At 38.0% G+C, this 25,413-nt stretch overlaps 1 protein-coding gene across 1 annotated transcript in view; it reads right to left on the bottom strand.

The window, feature by feature from the left end:
- LOC145325755 (atrial natriuretic peptide receptor 1-like) overlaps positions 1-25,413 on the bottom strand; it is a 116,776-nt gene that overhangs the window by 3,776 nt on the left and 87,587 nt on the right. Inside the window, exons 39-51 of the mRNA XM_080168698.1 lie at positions 23,970-24,030; positions 23,214-23,285; positions 22,351-22,412; positions 20,158-20,266; positions 19,650-19,685; positions 18,394-18,437; positions 16,816-16,918; positions 15,210-15,264; positions 14,925-14,982; positions 14,317-14,396; positions 14,176-14,215; positions 8,960-9,037; positions 1,225-1,303 (exon numbers count right to left, since the gene is read on the bottom strand). Coding sequence (XP_080024824.1) covers positions 1,225-1,303; positions 8,960-9,037; positions 14,176-14,215; positions 14,317-14,396; positions 14,925-14,982; positions 15,210-15,264; positions 16,816-16,918; positions 18,394-18,437; positions 19,650-19,685; positions 20,158-20,266; positions 22,351-22,412; positions 23,214-23,285; positions 23,970-24,030 — 877 coding nt within the window. The remainder of the gene's footprint in view (positions 1-1,224; positions 1,304-8,959; positions 9,038-14,175; positions 14,216-14,316; positions 14,397-14,924; positions 14,983-15,209; positions 15,265-16,815; positions 16,919-18,393; positions 18,438-19,649; positions 19,686-20,157; positions 20,267-22,350; positions 22,413-23,213; positions 23,286-23,969; positions 24,031-25,413) is intronic.

The raw sequence follows: 25,413 nt of genomic DNA, 5'->3' as shown, positions 1-25,413 counted from the left end.
GATGTATGTGTGTATGTCATATTGTAATGTACACATATAAAGTATACTTGGATAATTGTCGTCAAGTTAGGTTGCAAACATGGACATCATTTATTGGTCAGTTAGTTCATCCAGTAGGATGGTAGGGGATGGGGTAAACGGGGTGGATTGTCATTTTAGCCAGTTTAATGTATCACTTTATTAGAGTACTTGATAATCTGGTGCAACTTCAAAGTAATACTAAATCCATAGTTTCTATACCAAAAAGTATACATAAAAAAGTTCTTAAAAATAGAACTAAATCACAAGTGATATCTACGGAGTCTGTCTGTAGCAAAAGATCTCTCTAACCGCTAATATTTATAACCCGCGACCGTGGCTCAACACGTAGCGCATCCGCTCGTCGTCGGGAAGGTGATAGGTTCAAATCTCGGTCCGACAACGCATCATAATTAAAGACGTTAAAAATGGTTCCTACTGCTGCTATGTTAGATGCACGACATAAATAGTTAGGGTAGGGATAATGCATTGGCCTAAAACAGGCGCAACTCATTACCATGCACAGTTAGGACTTCTCAGACAAAGTCGTGCAATCAATGGGTTGTTTGTCTGATGAGTGTTGAAACCCTAGACGATTGAGCGCGTTACACTGCAATTTAAAACGCAGAATATGTTCAAAGGTGACGTGGAGAGGACTTGTGCCCGAAGCGTCACCACGCCTCCAGAGTCAATAGTCAAACCGCTAATATGGTTTTTGGGGGATAGTGCGTCCACCCTCACAAGAGTTACAGCCGCTAGAAAAAAAACGCCTCCCAAATAAAAATATTTTTCACTTTAAAAAAATGCTTTTAGGAGCGTAGGTGCCTAAGTTTATTAATTATTGTTTAAGATTTGTTTCAATTTGTTTCATGAACGCATTATTGAAGATTTATAGCGTACCACTCTTATTATCCAGGACTCTAAAGGGATAAGACAATGGCCGATAAATTGATGAGCATCCCCAAATAATGATGAACAAAATTACCCCTTCGCTAAATTACAATTTATGGTTAAAATGTTTGGATATTTAACTTTATGAACCAACCAATCAAAATTCAATAAAAGTCCCCAAAGTTTTAAGCCAACCAATAAGAAAACTTTGGGGACTAGTACACAATGTCCTCTCCCCCCCTGCTTAGTACCCCTTCAAAATAAAGATCTTGGACGTCCTTGTTTCGCTCCGAACAGTAGTGCGTCTGCGCTTACCTTTCCTTTGACATCAATGTCGCCTCTCAGCTCCAGCAAAAACACCTCAAATTTCTTCAATATGTCAGCAGTCGCAGAACTAAAATATGATTAATGGTTGAAAAGTTTGTACACTTTTAGAGATTCACAACCAGTCCGCCAAAGAATTAGAAACGAATAAGAATCTTCCTGATTAAATTGGGGGAAAGGGAAGGTTTCAGATGAAGGCAAATTATATTGGACCTCAAAATTTATGGTCTCAATCTACGGGTAATTTAATTAAACCTTGGTTGGGTGATAAATTTTGTACAGGAGCATTTCATAGACAGTTTTTCAAGAATAATAAAATAAAAATAGTAAGATTAATACCAGTTTTGATAGCAAGTTTGTGATTTTTATTTTAATATCCACGGAAAGCTGTCTTTAATACGATGCGATAAGTAACTATTCCTTAGTTATAGATTTGACATAGAAAATTCTAAACTATAATATTTTATTTGATTTTCTTGTTTTTTACTCAAACATTAAAATGTTAAAGATAAAACTTTTTGTTATTATAAAAAAATAAAATTCCTATCTTTTTCTTATTTGAAGATTGTACTTATGTTTGTGTTGTATTTTTAAAAGTTAAAAACAAAAACAATTTTATTATTTAATCATATTGAAAAAAGAAGGTAGTTGTTAAAAACAATTTATTTTTTATTTTTCTTAATTTACCCTAAATATGTGCAATTATAAAACCTTTAATCGGATATTTTGAGAGGGATCTCGCATACCCCGATAAAATATTTCTCACAGCTGGCTAATATAATGATACCCCCATCCCCCATCCGCTTTCCTGTTCAAAATACAGTGTTTTTTTTTATGAGAACTTTTTTGAAAGCAATTTTACCCCACTTATAGTTATCAGAATTTAATGATTAATGGCTTATTTTCTTTGTTTTTTTATAACCATTTACCTATAGAACATCAAAAAAAATTTCAGCTTTTATTTCAAAAGTGCAGTAAAATCAAAAATTAAAAACTTAGGTGTCAACATCTAAAAATGATTTGCGCATCTTAAGCTCAAATCTTCTACCCTTTGCAAGAAAAAAATTGGATTTTCAGTTTGGGGGGCCAGTACTCCCTCCTGGTTGAGATTTGGCCTTCAAACTTTTATATGTTCTAGTACATGTCCCCAAAAGAATCTGTATCAATTTTTAACTCTGGATCTCAACTTTGAAGCGTTTTGTAGCCATTCTTGCAAAGTTTAGAAGATTTGAGCATAAGAAAAATGTGCTAATGTGGTAATACGACACCCATACGGACAGGCCGTTTACAGAGTTGCTTCGCTGGGACTTATGATAACAAACCCCCCGCACTAATCCTATTATATCACTATCCATCTCATGACCGCTGTTAACCCCGCACCCAGCGGTCAAACTAGCCTGCCTAAATGTGGGGAGGGGACTTGAACATGCAACTATCACGAGTCCCTCATGCGCTTATATAATCGGGAGGCACTGCCTCCCCTTTTACCACCGTTGCCCCCACAGCCTGTCTACCGTCGGGCGCTAAGCCCTAGCGCCCCACACCCCCTTCAAACCTAACCATTGTTATATTTTGTTGTATATATATAGTAAACATAACTTGTAAATATTATTCAGTTTAAATATATAATTTCTGTATGATTGAATCCTGCTTGTTTGTTTGGTAGAATACTTAAAGGCTAGGGCTCGTTGAATCCGAACTCGTTACCCCGTGGGCCGAGTACGCTCGGCTTACCAGAACTTGGTGTCAGCGTGTTTCAATCGAGCCTTACAGAAACTAGCCTATTCTACCTCTGATTGGACCCTTTGGCAAGTAAGGGGACAATCAGCCGCCAACTGACCCGTGAGACGGCCTTTTTAGGTCGAATTTCCATCATTTTGAACGCAATATGTGGGCCTCTGGCCTACGGCAAGCAGATTTAGCCTGCTAAAAGCGCCAGTTAAGACGCTTTTTCCGTGTCGTGTAGGAGTAGCGCTAGGTGCGCAGCCACGGCAATCGGATAATTTAGCTCAGACGGCTACAAAACTGAGTCTAAATTGGCAAGTGTAGCTGGGACAAGCCCCAGGACACCCAGGCCAAACCTACGAGACAGACAGCTGTGTGCTGGTCTCCCTAAGAAGGCAATGTGTGGCTGCGAAGCTTCAGCACACAAGTAAGCCCTACCACTGCGACGGATAGCAGATTTTGAGCCACAGGCACGGCAGGACGGGACATTCCCTGCCGCTGCCTCCCAGGATTCGAACCCGAGGCGCTGCAGGACGGGCCATTCCCTGCCGCCATTTTTCGGGATTCGAACCAGCGGCGCTGTAGGACGGGTCATTCCCTACCGCCGCCACCCCTCTGAACCTTGCAGGACGGACATTCCCTGCTGCCAGTGCTTCCAGAATCACACCTAGAGCTCCTAGTGATAACAACACATCATTGTGTATAAATGTCAACCAAGTGATAAAAATAAATATAAAATTGTTGACCAAGTGATAATTAATAAGCTCTAGTGATTCGAAGCTACAGTCTAAGCCACCATGGTAAGCGATACCACCATAGCTGCGGTGCGGCCACCACCAAAGTTTCTGCCAACCCCAGCCGAACGAGAGGCCCCCTTGTCTCAAGGGCAGGACCTCCACTTCCCCTGCCATGTCAGGGTGAGGTTTCCTACTCCTGACCCTGCCCAGCATGTACAGGTTGATGCCATGATTGATTCTGGCAACCGTGTACCAGGGTCTGCTGTAATTTCTGAGCACCTCATGCACGCGATGGGCGTGCAACGCATGTTGATTCCGGACAACACCCAGATCCTGACTGCTAATGAGGAAGGCCAGCCCCTCCAGGTAATCGGAAAATTAAAAGAGTTATATATGGCAGTTTCACACACTCTTATACTCCATCTATACCACGTGACTGTGGTCCGGAATCTCTCACACCCTCTGAACCTAGGAGGGTATTTTCTCAAGGAGTTCGGAACTAGGCTCTGTTTCGACATGCAACCACCTTGCTTGTGGGTGCGTGGGGAGTTTATCCCACTCCGTGGCGTCCCCATTGACCGGGAGACAGCCGAGAGAGAGCTAAGCTATGAGGGGCCTCTGCCAGGCCCCCTGCCTGAGCAGCCGCGTGTGGTTGAGAAAGGCACACACTGGGTGGACGCTGAGCTCAACGCACACAAGGGAGCTAACCTGCTAGCCATGGGGTTGCCCCCAGTGCCCAAGGTGCCAAGGGAGAGCCTGCCTACTGGTGGTCAATGAGGGGGAGGTGCCCCTCTTGCTGGATGCTGGCCTCCCAGTGGCAGGGGAGCTGGTCAAACCTGACATTTTAGAGGTCTCTGATACGCCTCCCCCGCGTCTCCACTCGTTCCAAGAACCTGCTGAGCCTATAGACATGCAAGAGTTGTGGGAGGCCCTGGAGATGGAAGACAATGAGTTCCTACGCAAGGACCCCTTGCTCAAGAAGGAGGTCTGGACTACGTTGTCAGAGTACAGGGACGTCTTCTCCAATTCTACCCCCGGCTGCACAGATGTGGTTGAGTTGCAGCTGCGCCTCAAGCCAGGGACCCAGCCGATCCGCCAGAGATTTAGGGATCTGAACCCGCGGCAAGAGGCTGAACTGGAGAAACAACTGGACACCTGGCTACAGGAAGGAGTCATAGAGCCGTCGGACTCCGCCTGGAGCAGCCCCCTGGTGCCCATCAAGAAGAAGGACGGGAGCACCCGCTGGGCCGTCGACTACAGAGCCCTCAACAAGTGTCTGGAGCTGGACAGCTACCCCCTGCCTAGGATCCAGCAATTGGTGGAACGAGCTGGCGGGCACCGTGTCTACAGCGCTTTAGACGCGGTGGCCGCATACTACACCATCCGTGTGTCTGAGGATAGCCGGCCCTGCACCGCCTTCACCACCCCCAGGGGCTTGTATCAATGGAAAAGGATGCCCTTTGGCCTGGCTACGGCACCGTCTGTCTATTCCAGGTTTATTGCAGGGGTCCTAAACCCACTAGGCACAGCCAACCTCCAGTCATACCTTGACGACGTCCTGACCTTCCATCAGGATACCTGGGCCCACCTGGCCAGGCTCCGAGAGGTCTTGGAAGCCCACCGCAGGGGAGGGATCCGCCTCAAGCCAGCCAAGACCAAGTTGTTCCGGTCCAAGGTGGATTATCTGGGTCACACCCTCAGCCGTGAGGGGATAGCCATGCAAGAGGACTATATTGACCGCATCTTGGACTGGCCAGCCCCTAGCACCCCCAAGGATTTGCTGGCGTTGCTGGGCTTCTTTGGGTACTACCGCCTGTTCATCCCAGAGTATGCAGACCTCACCTACGAGATGAATCGGCAGAAGACGGCCAAGGCCCTAACCTGGACGCCTGAGATGGAAGCCCAGCTGCTGCAACTCAAGGACAAGTTCCGCCAGGCCCCCATCCGAGCGCCGCCCAGGTTTGATTTACCAGCAGTGTTCCAGCTCACCACAGATTTCAGCAGCCGCGCCATCTCTGCCATACTGAGTCAATGCCAGGAGGGCAAGGAGAGGCTGATTGCCGCCGTGGGGCGCAAGACAACCGACCCTGAGACGCGCTACCCGTCCTGGAAGGGAGAGATGGCCGCCATTATCTATGGGATCCGAAAATTCCACGGCATCTTGTCCTACCGCAGCTTCCAGATCAACACTGATTCCTCTGCCCTGCTACAGATGAAATCACTGAACACATCCACAGGGATGGTGGCCTGCTGGCAGGAGGAGCTAGCGGCCCTAGACTTCACCGTCTGCCACAGGCCTGGCACCCAGAATACCAACGCCGACGCCCTCAGCCGCCGGGAAGATGCCAACATGCCAACGGCTAGCGCCGAAGAATTAGCAGAGCAGGCTGAGTATATCCACAACCTTGGCCAGCTAGGGGAGGCCGCAGCTAGCCGACCTCCTGCCGCCCGATTGGATTCAGCTAGAGTATTGGAAGCCCAGACACAGGACCCCCTCCTGCTCCGTGTCCGCCAATGGGTGGCTGATGGCAAGGCCCCAACCAAGGCTGAGCTGCGTGGCAAGGAACGAGACGAGCAGCAGTACGCCAGCCGCTTCCCAGCCCTGGGGCTTGACGAGCACGGCTGCCTCACCACCACTGACCAGACTCTGACAGGAGAGAGGACAAGATACCTGCTGCCTTCGGCCCTCCAGCAGGACGCGTTCTTTCTAGCCCATGGGACCCCCATGGCTGGGCACTTTGGGATGGACGCAACTATCGCCCGCGTTGCCATGCACTTCTGGTGGCCCAACCTGGCCCGTGACGTCCGCCTGATGGTACAAACCTGCCCTGAGTGTGTCCAGAAAGTTACCAAGGAGAGGCTGAAGCAGGGGATCCACGTGCCCTCCCGCCAGGGGTATCCACAGCAAGTCCTATTCATCGACCTGGTGGGGCCACTGCCAGAGACCCCAGCTGGGAACCGCTACATCCTCACCTGCCAAGATGGATTCAGCCGATTTGTCAGCCTCTACGCCATCCCCAACAAGCGCACCCTCACGGTGGCTGAAGCCCTGTTGCACCGCCACCTGGCCACGTTCGGATGCCCCCTGAAGATCCATTCCGACAATGGAATGGAATTTACCGGCCAGGTATTCCAGGAACTGGCCTCCCGGCTCGAGATTGGCCTGACACATCCACCACCCTACAACCCGCAGTCCAACCGAGTGGAGAGGTTTCATAGGACGCTCAACACAGGCATGCGCCTGTTCCTAGACAGAGACGATAACAACTGGGAGCCACACCTGCCTGCCATCGCCTTTGCCTACAACACCAAGGCCTGCAGATCCACTGGTGTGACCCCGTTCCTGGCCTTCTTTGGGAGAGAGGCCAAACTTCCGGTGGACATGGTGCTACGGCTGCCAGAGACCGAATATGCTTCAGTTCCAGCCAACGTCCAAGCTCTGTTGCAGCGCTACTATGCAGTTTACGATGCCATCCAGCAGAAGGAGGAGGGAGCCATCAGGAGGAGCGCGGCAGCTTACGAAGGCACGGCCAAGTATGAGGTTGGAGACTTGGTCTGGTACCTGGCCCCCCGCCTGGTGCCAGGGAAGGCAGCCAAGATTACCAAGAGATGGACTGGCCCCTGGAAAGTAGTGAGGAAAGCTACAGAAGTCCACTATGTCATTAAACCTGCCTCTCCATTAGCCAGGATCTCAGAAGTTACCGCGCATGTAGGCCGACTGCGCAAATACACTGGAGATGTGACTGCCCACCAGATCCCAGAAGACATCCAAGTTGACGTGGACGGCGACGAGGATGCCACCGAGCTGCCAGTTGGAGCGGCGGCGCCCGCAGCTAGCAACCCAGGAGAGTTCCCAGTGCACCAGCCAGCCGCAGCCGCCCCACAGCCTAGCGGCCAAGATCGTGACCCAGTGGAGGAAAACCTGCAGGAGCAGCCCAACGAACCACCGCCGCCGCCGCCCGCTCCAGAGCCACTCAGAGATGCCATCTGGAACCCTGACGCAGACATGGAGAACCTGCCAGCCAGCAGCGAGCCTGTAGGAGAAGAGCCAGCCACTGCGATGGAAGAGGCCGCCCCAGAAGAAGAAGAAGCCATGTGCCCCCTGCTGATGACAGCCATCCCCATCCGGGTAGGAGCTAGGAGGCCAAGCAACCTGAATCAAGCAGGCGCCCCCATGGAATTCTATGCGCCCTTTGCCATCACCATTCCACCCTTAGGAACCATCAGAGCCTGCCTAGGCCTCCGTGTCCAGCTACCAGCCGCGACAGAACTGATCCTGCAGACGAGGCAAAATTTCCAGCGGCGAGGCCTGGCCGTTGCCAACCCACGCCTAGAAGCCAACCAGGAGCTGACAATGCTGATCACCAACCACAGTCAGACCGAGCAACGAGTGTCCCAGGGAGCCTGTGTAGCCCGAGCTGTCCTCCATCGAGCTGTGCCCCAAGAACTGCCTGTCCGGCGCATGAGCCGGCTGTCGTATCCCCAGGTTCAAGGCCTGGTGGCTCAGGAGCCACGCAACCCTTGAAGGGGAGGTTGTGGTAATACGACACCCATACGGACAGGCCGTTTACAGAGTTGCTTCGCTGGGACTTATGATAACAAACCCCCCGCACTAATCCTATTATATCACTATCCATCTCATGACCGCTGTTAACCCCGCACCCAGCGGTCAAACTAGCCTGCCTAAATGTGGGGAGGGGACTTGAACATGCAACTATCACGAGTCCCTCATGCGCTTATATAATCGGGAGGCACTGCCTCCCCTTTTACCACCGTTGCCCCCACAGCCTGTCTACCGTCGGGCGCTAAGCCCTAGCGCCCCACACCCCCTTCAAACCTAACCATTGTTATATTTTGTTGTATATATATAGTAAACATAACTTGTAAATATTATTCAGTTTAAATATATAATTTCTGTATGATTGAATCCTGCTTGTTTGTTTGGTAGAATACTTAAAGGCTAGGGCTCGTTGAATCCGAACTCGTTACCCCGTGGGCCGAGTACGCTCGGCTTACCAGACTAAAACCATTTTAGATATTTTTTTATGTTCTATAAATGGTAATAAAAAACGAAGAAAATAAGCCGTTAATCATTAAATTCTGATAACTATAAGTGGGGTAAAATTGCTTTCAAAAAAGTTCTCATAAAAAAACACACTGCAGTTAAAAACTTTTCCATGACCTAAGAAAAGTTATTTTGTAAAGGAGAACATTATCGGTTCAGCGGTAAGTAAGATTCTTCAAATCAAAGTTAGAGCAAATACCTTAAATGAATTCTAAGTGGAAGGCCGTTACTCTCCATCCTACTAGCTGTATTCACAGTGTCTCCAAACAGACAGTATCTACACATATATTATCATTATTAGAATAGAGTTACTCTCCATCCTACTAGCTGTATTCACAGTGTCTCCAAACAGACAGTATCTACATATATATTATCATTATTAGAATAGAGTTACTCTCCATCCTACTAGCTGTATTCACAGTGTCTCCAAACAGACAGTATCTACACATATATTATCATTATTAGAATAGAGTTACTCTCCATCCTACTAGCTGTATTCACAGTGTCTCCAAACAGACAGTATCTACACATATCATTATTAGAATAGAGTTACTCTCCATACTACTAGCTGTATTCACAGTGTCTCCAAACAGACAGTATCTACATATATATTATCATTATTAGAATAGAGTTACTCTCCATCCTACTAGCTGTATTCACAGTGTCTCCAAACAGACAGTATCTACACATATCATTATTAGAATAGAGTTACTCTCCATACTACTAGCTGTATTCACAGTGTCTCCAAACAGACAGTATCTACACATATCATTATTAGAATAGAGTTACTCTCCATACTACTAGCTGTATTCACAGTGTCTCCAAACAGACAGTATCTACATATATATTATCATTATTAGAATAGAGTTACTCTCCATCCTACTAGCTGTATTCACAGTGTCTCCAAACAGACAGTATCTACACATATATTATCATTATTAGAATAGAGTTACTCTCCATCCTACTAGCTGTATTCACAGTGTCTCCAAACAGACAGTATCTACATATATATTATCATTATTAGAATAGAGTTACTCTCCATCCTACTGACTGTATTCACAGTGTCTCCAAACAGACATTATCTACACATATATTATCATTATCAGAATAGAGTTACTCTCCATCCTACTAGCTGTATTCACAGTGTATCCAAACAGACAGTATCTACACATATATTATCATTATTAGAATAGAGTTACTCTCCATCCTACTAGCTGTATTCACAGTGTCTCCAAACAGACAGTATCTACACATATCATTATTAGAATAGAGTTACTCTCCATCCTACTAGCTGTATTCACAGTGTCTCCAAACAGACAGTATCTACATATATATTATCATTATTAGAATAGAGTTACTCTCCATCCTACTAGCTGTATTCACAGTGTCTCCAAACAGACAGTATCTACACATATATTATCATTATTAGAATAGAGTTACTCTCCATCCTACTAGCTGTATTCACAGTGTCTCCAAACAGACATTATCTACACATATATTATCATTATTAGAATAGAGTTACTCTCCATCCTACTAGCTGTATTCACAGTGTCTCCAAACAGACAGTATCTACATATATATTATCATTATTAGAATAGAGTTACTCTCCATCTTACTAGCTGTATTCACAGTGTCTCCAAACAGACAGTATCTACATATATATTATCATTATTAGAATAGAGTTACTCTCCATCCTACTAGCTGTATTCACAGTGTCTCCAAACAGACAGTATCTACATATATATTATCATTATTAGAATAGAGTTACTCTCCATCCTACTGACTGTATTCACAGTGTCTCCAAACAGACAGTATCTACACATATATTATCATTATTAGAATAGAGTTACTCTCCATCCTACTAGCTGTATTCACAGTGTCTCCAAACAGACAGTATCTACACATATCATTATTAGAATAGAGTTACTCTCCATCCTACTAGCTGTATTCACAGTGTCTCCAAATAGACAGTATCTACACATATATTATCATTATTAGAATAGAGTTACACTCCATCCTACTAGCTGTATTCACAGTGTCTCCAAACAGACAGTATCTACACATATATTATCATTATTAGAATAGAGTTACTCTCCATCCTACTAGCTGTATTCACAGTGTCTCCAAACAGACAGTATCTACACATATCATTATTAGAATAGAGTTACTCTCCATCCTACTAGCTGTATTCACAGTGTCTCCAAACAGACAGTATCTACACATATCATTATTAGAATAGAGTTACTCTCCATCCTACTAGCTGTATTCACAGTGTCTCCAAACAGACATTATCTACACATATATTATCATTATTAGAATAGAGTTACTCTCCATCCTACTAGCTGTATTCACAGTGTCTCCAAATAGACAGTATCTACACATATATTATCATTATTAGAATAGAGTTACACTCCATCCTACTAGCTGTATTCACAGTGTCTCCAAACAGACAGTATCTACACATATCATTATTAGAATAGAGTTACTCTCCATCCTACTAGCTGTATTCACAGTGTCTCCAAACAGACAGTATCTACACATATATTATCATTATTAGAATAGAGTTACTCTCCATCCTACTAGCTGTATTCACAGTGTCTCCAAACAGACAGTATCTACACATATCATCATTATTAGAATAGAGTTACTCTCCATCCTACTAGCTGTATTCACAGTGTCTCCAAACAGACATTATCTACACATATTATCATTATTAGAATAGAGTTACTCTCCATCCTACTAGCTGTATTCACTGTGTCTCCAAACAGACAGTATCTACACATATATAATCATTATTAGAATAGAGTTACTCTCCATCCTACTAGCTGTATTCACAGTGTCTCCAAACAGACAGTATCTACATATATAATCATTATTAGAATAGAGTTACTCTCCATCCTACTAGCTGTATTCACAGTGTCTCCAAACAGACAGTATCTACACATATCATTATTAGAATAGAGTTACTCTCCATCCTACTAGCTGTATTCACAGTGTCTCCAAACAGACAGTATCTACACATATCATTATTAGAATAGAGTTACTCTCCATCCTACTAGCTGTATTCACAGTGTCTCCAAACAGACAGTATCTACACATATATTATCATTATTAGAATAGAGTTACTCTCCATCCTACTGACTGTATTCACAGTGTCTCCAAACAGACAGTATCTACATATATATTATCATTATTAGAATAGAGTTACTCTCCATCCTACTAGCTGTATTCACAGTGTATCCAAACAGACAGTATCTATATATATATTATCATTATTAGAATAGAGTTACTCTCCATCCTACTAGCTGTATTCACAGTGTATCCAAACAGACAGTATCTACATATATATTATCATTATTAGAATAGAGTTACTCTCCATCCTACTAGCTGTATTCACAGTGTCTCCAAACAGACAGTATCTACATATATCATTATTAGAATAGAGTTACTCTCCATCCTACTAGCTGTATTCACAGTGTCTCCAAACAGACAGTATCTACACATATATTATCATTATTAGAATAGAGTTACTCTCCATCCTACTAGCTGTATTCACAGTGTCTCCAAACAGACAGTATCTACACATATCATTATTAGAATAGAGTTACTCTCCATCCTACTGACTGTATTCACAGTGTCTCCAAACAGATAGTATCTACATATATATTATCATTATTAGAATAGAGTTACTCTCCATCCTACTAGCTGTATTCACAGTGTATCCAAACAGACAGTATCTACACATATATTATCATTATTAGAATAGAGTTACTCTCCATCCTACTAGCTGTATTCACAGTGTCTCCAAACAGACAGTATCTACACATATCATTATTAGAATAGAGTTACTCTCCATCCTACTAGCTGTATTCACAGTGTCTCCAAACAGACAGTATCTACATATATATTATCATTATTAGAATAGAGTTACTCTCCATCCTACTAGCTGTATTCACAGTGTATCCAAACAGACATTATCTACACATATATTATCATTATTAGAATAGAGTTACTCTCCATCCTACTAGCTGTATTCACAGTGTCTCCAAACAGACAGTATCTACACATATCATTATTAGAATAGAGTTACTCTCCATCCTACTAGCTGTATTCACAGTGTCTCCAAACAGACAGTATCTACATATATATTATCATTATTAGAATAGAGTTACTCTCCATCCTACTAGCTGTATTCACAGTGTATCCAAACAGACAGTATCTACACATATATTTATTATTAGAATAGGGTTATAAGTCAGTTATAATAATTTCCAGTATGGCTTCGAAACTGAATAATATCCGCTGGATTATCCTATATCAAGCAGTTTTTCAAAGAAATTACTTACAATTTTGCTACGTCTCTTATACATTAGACTATAAAAGTTTTAAAGATTTTTAATCAATATAATAGATTTGAAATCTGCATAAAATTTTAAGGATTTTTTATAAAATTCGTTTTTTATATAATTCTTTATTTAAAGGCGCAAATACGATTTAAGTTAATAAATTTTGACCAATAGGATAGCTGGATTGGAAACTACCTACGCTCTAATTGGTTGAATGATGTACGTCACTTAAGCTTCTCCAATCAGAGCGCAGATAGTTTTAAATCCACTAATCACAGATCTCAAAATTATTTAACTTAATTTGTATTTGCGCCTTTAAATAAAGAATTATATAAAAAACTAATTTTATAAAAAATCCTTAAAATTTTATGCAGATTTCAAATCTATTATATTGATTAAAAATCTTTAAAACTTTTATAGTCTATTATACATTTATATTCTGATTATTCAGTTCTGACACTATACAAGTGTTAATGTCCGTTTGTCCTACCGTTTCAGTGCTTCGCTTTTATAGATGTTGTCATCCTTGTTATTCGTGATATCAAAGAACAAACAAACAAATTTTAGATCAACATTTCTGTTTACTCATAATACAAAACATTAAAACAAGGATTTATTTTCCAGGCTGAGAGAAAATTACAGTTAACTTAACATAAACTTACCAACAAACCAGAAGGTCATACTAACGAAAATAAAACAAAGATGACAACATCCTTAAAAGCGAAGCTCTGAAATGGTAGGACAAACGAACATTAACTCTTGTAGAGTGTCATAACTTGATAAGCAGATTATTAATTTTGAAGTCTAAACTTTATATAGATGCGATGAAAAATTACGTAAATACAGGATACTATTAAAGGACATGCTTAAATGTTTAGGAATTTATTATAGAGATGCTTCGATTACAATATTGTACCTTGTTTTTCTTTGAGATAAAATTCCAAGCATCAGATAAATTGGAAAAAATTGTCAAATAATTTTAAAATTAGCATGTTTTAAATGAACTTACGGACTTTCTAGTAAAGACCCTAATTATAGAAAAGCTATTAAAAAGATTAAAAGTACTGACCTTGGCATTTTCTTACCCACGACACCGGCTACAACTGGACCTAATAACAAAAAAAAACATTTATTAATAACTATTACTTAATAAAATTTCAAAAATTTTATATTTTTATCCTTATATGTAATTTAACACACACAACTGTACCTGTGTGGAGTCCAATCCTCAGTTTTAATTTCTCTTCAGGCTTGTGGCGGATCCGAAACTTTTCTACATTCTCAAGAATCCTTGAAAAACAAGTTCAATTACGTCCAATGATAATGAATTTTCTTGAGAAGACAAGTATGACTACATCCATAAGTAGTAAAGCGCAAAAGATCATTGATGGACAAATGGACAATGTTAGTTTCAAATAAAAACATTGAAAATACGAAATCACGTAACCTTTTTTTACATGAATTATGTCTTATTTAGACAGACTTAGTTCATAATATTTTGGAGGATCATTGATCAAGGAAATCTACAAATTGAATTTCAGTTGTATATCTATCGTGCGATAGACATTTATAGTTATAGAGTTGCTTCGTTATTAAAAATGATTCAGGTTCTGTTCAAAATATTAGTTTGATGAAATCTTTAAAAGTGTAGATGATATTGACAATAACACTTATGACCTATGGAAAGGAAAGGGAGATTCAAAAGATAAAATGATAACGGAATATTCTGAGCTTACAGACTGGTACCAGTAAATTTAAACTAGTTATAAACTAAATGATAAGTGCCAGTCCATTAACTGTAGTTAATAAAAGGTTTACCTTAATGACATTCTTGCAATTTCTGATGCATGCTGATCGCCATTTGGTACTGGCAGACCTGAACAAACAGTGTCAAATGCTTTTGTTTAGTTAGAGCATTAATTTCTGATATATGCTGATCACCATCTAATACTGATAATCCTGAACCAACAGTGTCAAATGCTTTTGTCAAGTCAGGCAATTAATTTATGACATATGCTGATCACCTTTAATCATAGAAACATCTAAACAAGCAGAATCAAATGCAATTGTTAGTTCACTTATATAGAAGTTGTAAGTGTTTACCTGAAACGACCATGTAAGCATCTCCAATAGTCTCAACTTTGTACACATCAAAATTCTAACAAGGAAATTATTTAAATAAATGTTCATTATATCTTTCTTACATTTTGTGAGATTTTAAACCATTTTCTTTTAGCATTGTTTTCGATATTTCTTTTCTAGGGGCGATTTCTCTTGTGATGGGTAAGGTAACCTCCCCCAAAATAGTTATAAACCTTCGCATGACCTATTAGGACATTGTAAAGATACCCATGTCAGTTGAGCGGTTAGCGAGATCCTTCGTTACAGACAGACACACACACACAGAAAAATTCTCATTTATAATGATTTTTACCTGCTGAATGATAGAATCAAAAAGGGTGTATAAATCATTCAAGAAATGCACAATCTCTATGGGTTCACTTGTAGCTGAGATCCTTATGTATAGACAGACAGAAAAACAGCCAAACATATAGACAGACAGAGATCCTGCTACTTTTATATAAGGATAATGATTTCTACCTGTTAAATGATAGAATCAAACAAGGTGTATAAATCATTCAAGAAATGCACAATCTCTATGGGTTCACTTGTAGCGAGATCTTTATGTATAGACAGACAGACAGAGATCCTGCTACTTTTATATAAGGAAAATGATTTCTACCTGTTGAATGATAGAATTAATAAGAGTGCATAAATCATTCAAGAAATGCACAACTCTATGGGTTCACTCGTATCTGAGATCCTTATGTATAGACAGACAGACAAACAGACATACAGAGATTCTGTTTCTTTTATATAAGGATAATGCTATCTAACTGTTGAATGATAGAATCATTGAGAGTGTATAAATCATTCAAGAAATGCAAAATCTCTATGGGTTCACTCGTAGCGAGATCTTTATGTATAGACAGACAGAAAAACAGACAGACATATTGACAAACAGTAATTCTGTTATTTTATTATAAGGATAATGATATCTACCTGTTAAATGATAAAATCAATGAGAGTGTATTAATCATTCAAGAAATTCACAATCTCTATGAGTTTACTTGTAGCGTGATCCTTATGTGTAGACAGACAGAAAAACAGCCAGACATGTAGACAGACAGACAGAGATTCTGTTACTTTTATATAAGGATAATGAATTCTATCTGTTGGTTGATAGAATCAAAAAGGATGTATAAATCATTCAAGAAATGCACAATCTCTATGGGTTCACTTGTAGCTGAGATCCTTATGTATAGACAGACAGAAAAACAGCCAAACATATAGACAGACAGAGATCCTGCTACTTTTATATAAGGATAATGAATTCTACCTGTTGAATGATAGAATCAAAAAGGGTGTATAAATCATTCAAGAAATGCAAAATCTCTATGGGTTCACTCGTAGCGAGATCTTTATGTATAGACAGACAGACAGAGATCCTGCTACTTTTATATAAGAATAATGATTTCTACCTGTTGAATGATAGAATCAAAAAGGGTGTATAAATCATTCAAGAAATGCACAATCTCTATAGGTTCACTTGTAGCTGAGATCCTTATGTATAGACAGACAGAAAAACAGCCAAACATATAGACAGACAGAGATCCTGCTACTTTTATGTGAGGATAATGATTTCTACCTGTTGAATGATAGAATCAAAAAGGGTGTATAAATCATTCAAGAAATGCACAATCTCTATGGGTTCACTGGTAGCCGAGATACTTGTAAACCCAACTATATCACTGAACAAAAACGAGAATTTAGATAAATACAAAAGTATTCTAAAAAGAGAAGCTTTTCTATGATTAGGTCTGTACGTCACGGTAAGCCCATTTGATTAATTTAGGCATGTTAAGATTGTTCTACTGATTTCAAACTATGCATGATGATTCCTGTAACAGTTAGGTACCATCTAGAAAGCGTAGCAACGCTATAACAGTTACCAGAAAGACCTTACGTCCGTTTAAAACCTCTTATATTTTTTGAAACTTTTTTAGCAACATTTTTTTTATGTGATTTAATTAACCTATTCATCTGATTTTTGCCTGTTTAATGCCATTCGAAAAACGAATTCCACCCCCCTATTTCTATTCTGTTTCAAAATAAGTGGGATTCTGTGCTAAGTCACTAAGAGGGATAATGCCAAACATTTAAGGAATTGACCAAGGGTAGAGAGAAGATATCTTTTTTTTCTTTCATCATTAGGATACAAAATATATTTATTACTTACTTAATATTTGTGCAATAATGGATGAACAATTGAATAGATAGATAAATAATTTATGCACTAGTAAACAAGGATGACAACATCAATAAGTTGCGAAGACAAAATATTCATGGAAGGAAAACCGACAAAATGAATTAAAAAAGAAAATGTTCAGTTGATAAATGTGCAATAATTCTTAGAAATCACGAAACCAATCTGAATTAGTAGGAAAAAATATTTTCAATATATTTCATGAATGACGGACAGACTGACGGACAAAGTAAATTATACACTTGATGCTTATTGTTACATGTAATCTTCAATAAAAAACAAATTAGCTATGTATCTTCAATAGCAGCCAAGAAAATCACATTTCCTCCATGGCGTTACGGACGGACTGACAGACAGACAAAAGGAATTATAGATTAGCTTCGCTACTAAAAATTAAGAATTGCGAAGGACATATTATAGGTCAAATCTTAAAACAAATATTATGGTGATTATTTTTCTTATCTTTAAGCTACTAAGCTCTTATCTTAAGGGATTTCCAAGCAATTTAAAGGAGAATAATGTCCTAAGTAGTGACGCAGTAAATTAATAAAAAACTATGTGAAAAGCTGGTTTATGCAGGGACGTCCAAGCTTTTTATTTTGAGGGGGGTTAAATAAGAGGTTTTAAATGTTTGAGTTTTTAAAACTTTATTAGGGATAAAATTCGGGGTTTCAAAGTTTATGGGTTGAAACACACCCATCCTTGGACGTCTATGAGATAGAACATGTGCAAAGAACAGACGTACAGACCCTTATTATTGAGTAGCTTCGTCACTGTAAAAAAAAGGAAATAACTGTTGTTGTACAAACGTTAATTGCAAAGATTGTTTTAGACAAAAAGGCCTTTATTTACATACATCAAAAATTTATGATACATATAATCAAAGAATTTAATCTATCCGAAAAAGTAAAAAATCGCGGAAAAGCAGTGATTTAAAAAAAAATTTCTTTTCATGTATACCTGAAATAAATGGTGCAGGCATCATAGTTTTCAGCAATCAATCCCTGAATATTAAATAAGTTATACATTTCATGTCAGGTATCTTTATATTAAAGTAACAGGATGTCTCGATATGTCTATGTTTGTACGTATCTTAAGATATGTTTATCCTTTACAGTGAAGCTTCTCATAGATCCAAGAACGGTTTATAACTATTTTGGGGAATGGTTACCTCCACTCTCCTTAGTAAAATCGCCGCCTGTGGAAAAAAATCACTCACCCACATTTTTCACGTTTATTTTTTTTTTAAATTAAAAAGGATGGGTAGATTCCCCACCTTCTTCCCATTAAGTGCCTCTAGAGGCGCAAACGCTGGCTGTCAATAAATTATGCTAAAGAATAATCATAATTTTATAGAAGCGGCACTAGAAATAATCATTTTATGAAAAACTTTTTATTAAACCATGGGACAAAGGCATCTAAAGAATTTTTTAAAATCGATTGAGTTTTCCATTCCTATTGGTCTCGAGATGGTTTTAAGCAATATTTTTTTTTAACAAGGATGACAACATCCATAAAAGCGAAGCTCTGAAACGGTAGGACAAACGGACATTAACACTTGTATAATATCAGAACTGAATAATCAGAATGCGAATGTATAAGAGTCAAAGCAAAATTGTAAGTAAGTTTGTTGAACCTAACTACTGAAAGAATCACCATGCAAAATTTGAAATCGATAGGACAATTCTAACATGTCTAAATTAACGAAAAAAGCTATCCGTGACGGACGGACGGACGGACGGACGTACGTACGGACGGACCGACCCTAATTATAGAAAAGCTTCGCTTTTAAAAACGTCTCGGGATGAACACAATTTATTTCATTACCCTTCCACTTCCAGAGCCCCAAGATGCTAGTGGCGCAGCCGCTAGTTGCATCAACAATTTTAATATTATTGAAAATATTTTCTTGAGGTGCTCTATCCGTAGTCACTGATAAAATTTAATAAGCAATAAATCATGTTTAAGTATTCAAGATATAGTGCACAACTTTTTCTCGGTGACCGATACCAAGCATTCTGAGAATATACGTATGTTTGCGTGAGAAGTACAAGAGGAAAATTAATCACTGAAACGCGCATTTTATAAATATTCGAAAAACTTGAGTGATACACATATCCATAAAATATGTTATGTTTTCAAAATAGAACCTAGAATTCGTCTGTTTAAAATCTTTGAAAAATTTTTAGTTATAAATTTGAAAAAGAAGTTTTTACCTTGTCCCCTTCGTTGATAAGTTGTTTTGCCACAGTCTAAAATAAAAAATATTATTGGCCAAGAAATAACAAGATAATTATAAACTTAAGAAGCACAAATAACAGGATTTTAGCATTTTAGAAAAAATATGAAATTAAAGTAAACATCAAAAATATTTTAAGAATTTTTAAGGAATATTTAGTAATTTTTCTAATTGAAACACATAATTTTTCCTAAAGGCAATATAACTCAATTTAATTTAGTCTTACAGTCGTAGGGAATACTTAGCCTATAAACAGGGGCAAATAATTACATTGCACAGTTAGGACTTTCATACAAAGATCGTGCAATTAAAGGGTTGGTTGGCTGTTTAAATGTTACTTAACCTTAAATATCCTTGGGTATTAGAGCAAAGCATACCATTACAAGCGGATGGTGCTCTGGATTCTATAGATCATCACTTTAAAATCAAATTAGAAGCCCCCCGCTCCAACTAGGTAAAGTAAAAAATTCTAAAAGATTGGGTACCGCTGGTAAAAGTTCATGGAGTAGCTCTTCACACTTCTCTTTCTCTTTTATATAATCTTTGGTTCTCTCCTCTACTTGCTGTTCCAGGTTGTTGGCATATACCTCCATTCTAGATAGATAGATAGATAGATAGATAGATAGATAGATAGATAGATAGATAGATAGATAGATAGATAGATAGATAGATAAATAGATTGATAGATAGATAGATAGATAGATAGATAGATAGATAGATAGATAGATAGATAGATAAATAGATAGATAGATTGATAGATAGATAGATAGGTAGGTAGATAGATAGATAGATAGATAGATAGATAGATAGATAGATAGATAGATAGATAGATAGATAGATAGATAGATAGATAGATAGATAGATAGATAGATAGATAGATAGATAGATAGATAGATAGATAGATAGATAGATAGATAGATAGATAGATAGATAGATAGATAGATAGATAGATAGATAGATAGATAGATAGATAGATAGATAGATAGATAGATAGATAGATAGGTAGGTAGGTAGATAGATAGATAGGTAGGTAGGTAGGTAGATAGATAGATAGATAGATAGATAGATAGGTAGGTAGATAGATAGATAGATAGATAGATAGATAGATAGATAAATAGATAGGTAAATGCCAAATATAAAGAAGGATTGGTGGATGGATAGATAGATAGATACACAGATAGCACAGAGAATTAGTGAAATTTAGATAGATATTTTCAATTTTTATCCATTAAATTTTTAAGAGAAAATTTGGAAAAATACTAAACCGAACACGAAAACAAAAATGAGTATCATTTTGAAAATACAAAAATTTAGCGTTAATTTAAAGTTATTTTTGTATATTTTGGTTCCAAATTTACTATTTGTCATTTATAATTTGTTTAGTTAGTTCAAATTTTCCTTTTTAAATGTTTTGAATTAAATAGAAAATAACAAGGCTGACAACATCCATAAAAGCGAAGCTCTGAAATGGAAGGACAACGAACATAAACACTTGATTGTCAGAACTGAATTAGCAGAATATTAATGCATCGGTACAAACAATATAGTAAGTAAATTTGTTGCAAAACTGCATAAATAGTTGTTTATAGATATGCTTCGCTTATACCATTGTACCTTGTTGACGTACGGACATTCTGGTATTGATTATAGAGTTGCTACGCTTTCTAAATTGTACCTAACTACTACAGGAATCATCTTTGGAATCAATAGGACAATTCTAACCTGTTTAAATTAACGAAAAGAGCTAACTATGTGTGACATACGGACGGACGGACGGACCGACCCTAATTATAGAAAAGCTTCGCTTTTAAAAATTTCGATTGGTAGCAAATGTCAGGGAGAACATCGTGTCAAAGTTAATTGTTTTGTTCCAATCTACAGAAGGGGTAATTTTGTTTGTTATCATCTTAATCTCATGGGTTACATTATCATATCATAATCAAGATCACGGGCAGACAGAAAACCTTCCTCATCCTAATAATAAAGTATCAGGATGTGTGTTTGACTGTTTGTTGTACCGCTAACCGATCGGGTTCTCCTTAACAGGGTAGCTTCTCATAGGTCCCGGGAAGGTTTATAACTATTTTGGGGGAGGGTACCACCACCCTCCCAAAAGAAATTTAAATTTAAAAAAAAAAGTATATATACTTTGAACGCAACATTGTAGATAGGAATCATATAGATTTAACGCAACATAGATAAGTATCGTACTATTTAAAAAAAACATATAAAGTAAAAGTACCACTAGAGGCCTCAAAGGGCGTAGCCGCTAGTATATCTAAATAGTCAAACTGGCCCTATAATCCATTAAACTTAAAAAAGAAATTCTAGCAAACAAACATAATTGTTTATTTTTTGTTATATAGAAGAGACGGTATTTTTCGACGATATATTACCTAAAAAAAATAACTCTATTCATAGGTAACTTATTACAAGTTTTGTCATATATGCCTTACGATTTAAGACATTTTTGCACAATATAATTTATCAAGGAAAAGCTTTATCCTAAGAAATGCGACTTTTTATAGTTAACTCAATATGCGAACAAAATAAAAATTATGCCCTTTAGTTACAAAATTTGTATACATTTTAACCAATAACATGCTGTACTTTTCTTCCGCTATCATTCTATTGGCTAATATAAATAGTGTTTCTTTAGACTATCTCTATTTCGTTACCTCTGCAGAAGAGTATCCACAAAATTGATGGATTTTCTTGGAATCAATTTTTTCATCGTCACCTAATTATAAAAATATTAGTTTAGACAAATAATTATGATTTTGATGTTTACGTCATAAAAGATCTTATATAAAAGTAACAGGATCTCCGTGTGTCTGTTTGTGTGTCTGTAACAAAGGATCTCGCTAATCGGTGAACCGATATGGTTCTCCTTTACAATGTAGCTTCCTACAGGTCCTGGGAAAGTTTATAACTACTTTGGGGGAGAGTACAACCACCCTTACAAGATAATTCGTCCCTAGAACAAAGTGGCTCCCAAACCCCCACCCGCCCCCGAAAGAAATTCTCTTTTTTTTCTTTTTCTGGGGTCTTCAGTCTAACATTTCAATTTTGTTAGATAGATAGAAAAATAGATAGACAGATGGAAAGACAGATAAATAGATGGACAGATAAATAGATAGATACCTTGATATAGTTCATATTAGGTCTATTTCTTGGTTATTCTGACCATTATTTCAATTTTGTTAGATAGATAATATATATATAGATAAATAGATAGATACCTTGATATCGTCCATATTAGGTGTATTTCTAGGATCTTCTGACCATCATTTCAATTTTGTTAGATAGATAATATATATATAGATAAATAGATAGATACCTTGATATCGTCCATATTAGGTCTATTTCTAGGGTCTTCTGACCATCATTGCAATTTTGGTAGATGAATAGATATATAGATAGATAGACAGATAGATACCTTGATATCGTCCATATTAGGTCTATTTCTAGGATCTTCTGACCATCATTTCAATTTTGTTAGATGGTTAGATATATGATAGATAGATAGACAGATAGATACCTTGATATCGTCCATATTAGGCCTATTTCTAGGGTCTTCTGACCAACATTTTTCTATCAGGGTTTTCAAATTCTAAAAGATGTAAAATAATTAAAAATTACCATAACAAGCACTACGACATGCATGAAAGCGAAGCTTTAAATTCATACGATAGCAAACATGAACACAAAAATTGACATGTTTTAAATGGACGCATGGACTTTTTGGGTCACAATTACAGAGATGCCATGCTTTATAAATCGTAACTAACCGTTACAGAAATCATCATCCAAAGTTTGATATCGATAGGATAATTATAACATGCATAAATTAATTATGCGTAATGTACAAACGGCCAGACAGACCCTAAATATAGAAAAATCTTTGTTTTTGAACAGCTGAATCTTAGTTTCCGATTTCGTACGTATCACCCTCATCCTATCTCAATATTTACCACTAGCTAAAAAAAAAGCTTCAAACTTTCACAAAAAAAATCACAATTTGAAAAATTAAAATTTTGAATGTATAATGTATAAATCGCTTTGTTTTCACAAATTAAGCTATTTTTACGTTTTATTAAGTTCCAATTAATAATTTGAATTATCACATTTTAATAATCAACCTTTCCCTTTGACCGGAGTAGCTGAAAAAAGCTTTTGCAATAGTTGGGTTATCTGTGTACAACTTCGGAAATTAGGTGGAAAATGGGTAATCAATTGTATGTTTATCTTTATAAAGATTTATAAAGCACATATTACTTCCAAAAAATAATTATACCTCATCCAAGTTAAGATCCTCAATATCTGGTCTCAGTAGTCTCTTATCCCCATCTATCTTACTAAATAATAATAATATTAATAATAAAGGAGAAAACGAAGAAAGTCCCTCAAAAAATCAGCATGTGACGTCATAAAAACTACGGATTATCCATCTCTTTTTTTAGGGGTTTTCTTTCCCACTCCTCCTCTCCTCATCCCTCATTTTTATGACGTCAGAATTGTTTTTGAGGGACTTTCTTCGTCTTCATAAAGGATGAATAATTATTTTAATAGATTTTATGTCTGTCTTTATTTAAGTTTAAAATTTGCTCAAAAAAATTATAATTTATACCAATTGATACCAGGAATATTTTACCGTGAACTGTAATAGGTCCCAAATTTTTGGACAGGGAAACAATAATAATAAATCTGTTTGCTTTTATTACGTCAAAAAATTAAAAAATAAAAAACATTAATATTTCAAACTTTGTATGTCTTAGATAAGAAATGTTTTAATTTTCATGGATAAAAGAATAGTTATTTATCGCATGGTATTATAGACAGCTTTCCGTAAATATTAAAATAAAAAGTTATAAGATTGATCAAGTTTTGTTAGTCCTAGGGGTCTGGGTCTACCAAAACTTGTATTACTTTAATGATCTTTATTTTAATATTTTTGAAAAATTGTCTGTAATTTGATGCTATACATTAGGGCGGGTTCATATCGGAATTAGACAAAGAGGGGATATGCAACGGATAAAATTAACCTGTAAAACATTTCTGACCGAAAAAGAATTTTAAAAAATTGAGTTTTAGAACGCGACCACTAAAAAGTATATTTGATTACTTATTAATATGCAAAGACGATATTCAAAATTTTTTTGAATCAGAACTATGGCTTCAGGTGCTCCCTGGAAAGGCCTTGAGGAGCTGAATCAGGAACTTTTGTCCGTTTCAAAATATCTCGTTCCTAGCCTTAGAAATCACTAAAAAACCACATTTTTTAAAGGTTTATTGAGAATTGTCCAATTTGTAGAGGTTTTTTATATTTTCTCAGGCTAGGAACGAGATTTTTTGAAACGGTCAAAAGTTCCTGATTCTACTCCTCAATGCCTTTCCTGGGAGCACCATGAAGTCATAGTTCGGATTCAATAAATTTTTGACTCCCATTTACAAATAGCTATACAATTGAATGTCTGGTCGTCAGCGGTTTTAAGACTTAGGATAAATTTAAAATCATCCAGAGGTGTATTATATTCATACAAATCATTTGCAGATCCCCGCTTTGGCCTTAGAAAAAAATGTCCAAAATCGACCCACCCTACTATACATGGTATTTCAGTATTGCTGGTTCTGTTCCATCGAATATTAATCGGTTTCTAAGGAGAAAGCCCAATCTGTCCCGATTTTGTATCACTTTTAAAAGTGCGATTCCAGTTACGTCATATACGTTTCGGGAAAGA

This window comes from Acartia tonsa, chromosome 8, assembly GCF_053477335.1.
Source record: "Acartia tonsa isolate MP-2025a chromosome 8, ASM5347733v1, whole genome shotgun sequence".
NCBI lineage: Eukaryota > Metazoa > Arthropoda > Copepoda > Calanoida > Acartiidae > Acartia > Acartia tonsa.
Note: the sequence above shows the minus strand (reverse complement) of the source record. Positions and strands in the feature narration are given on the sequence as shown.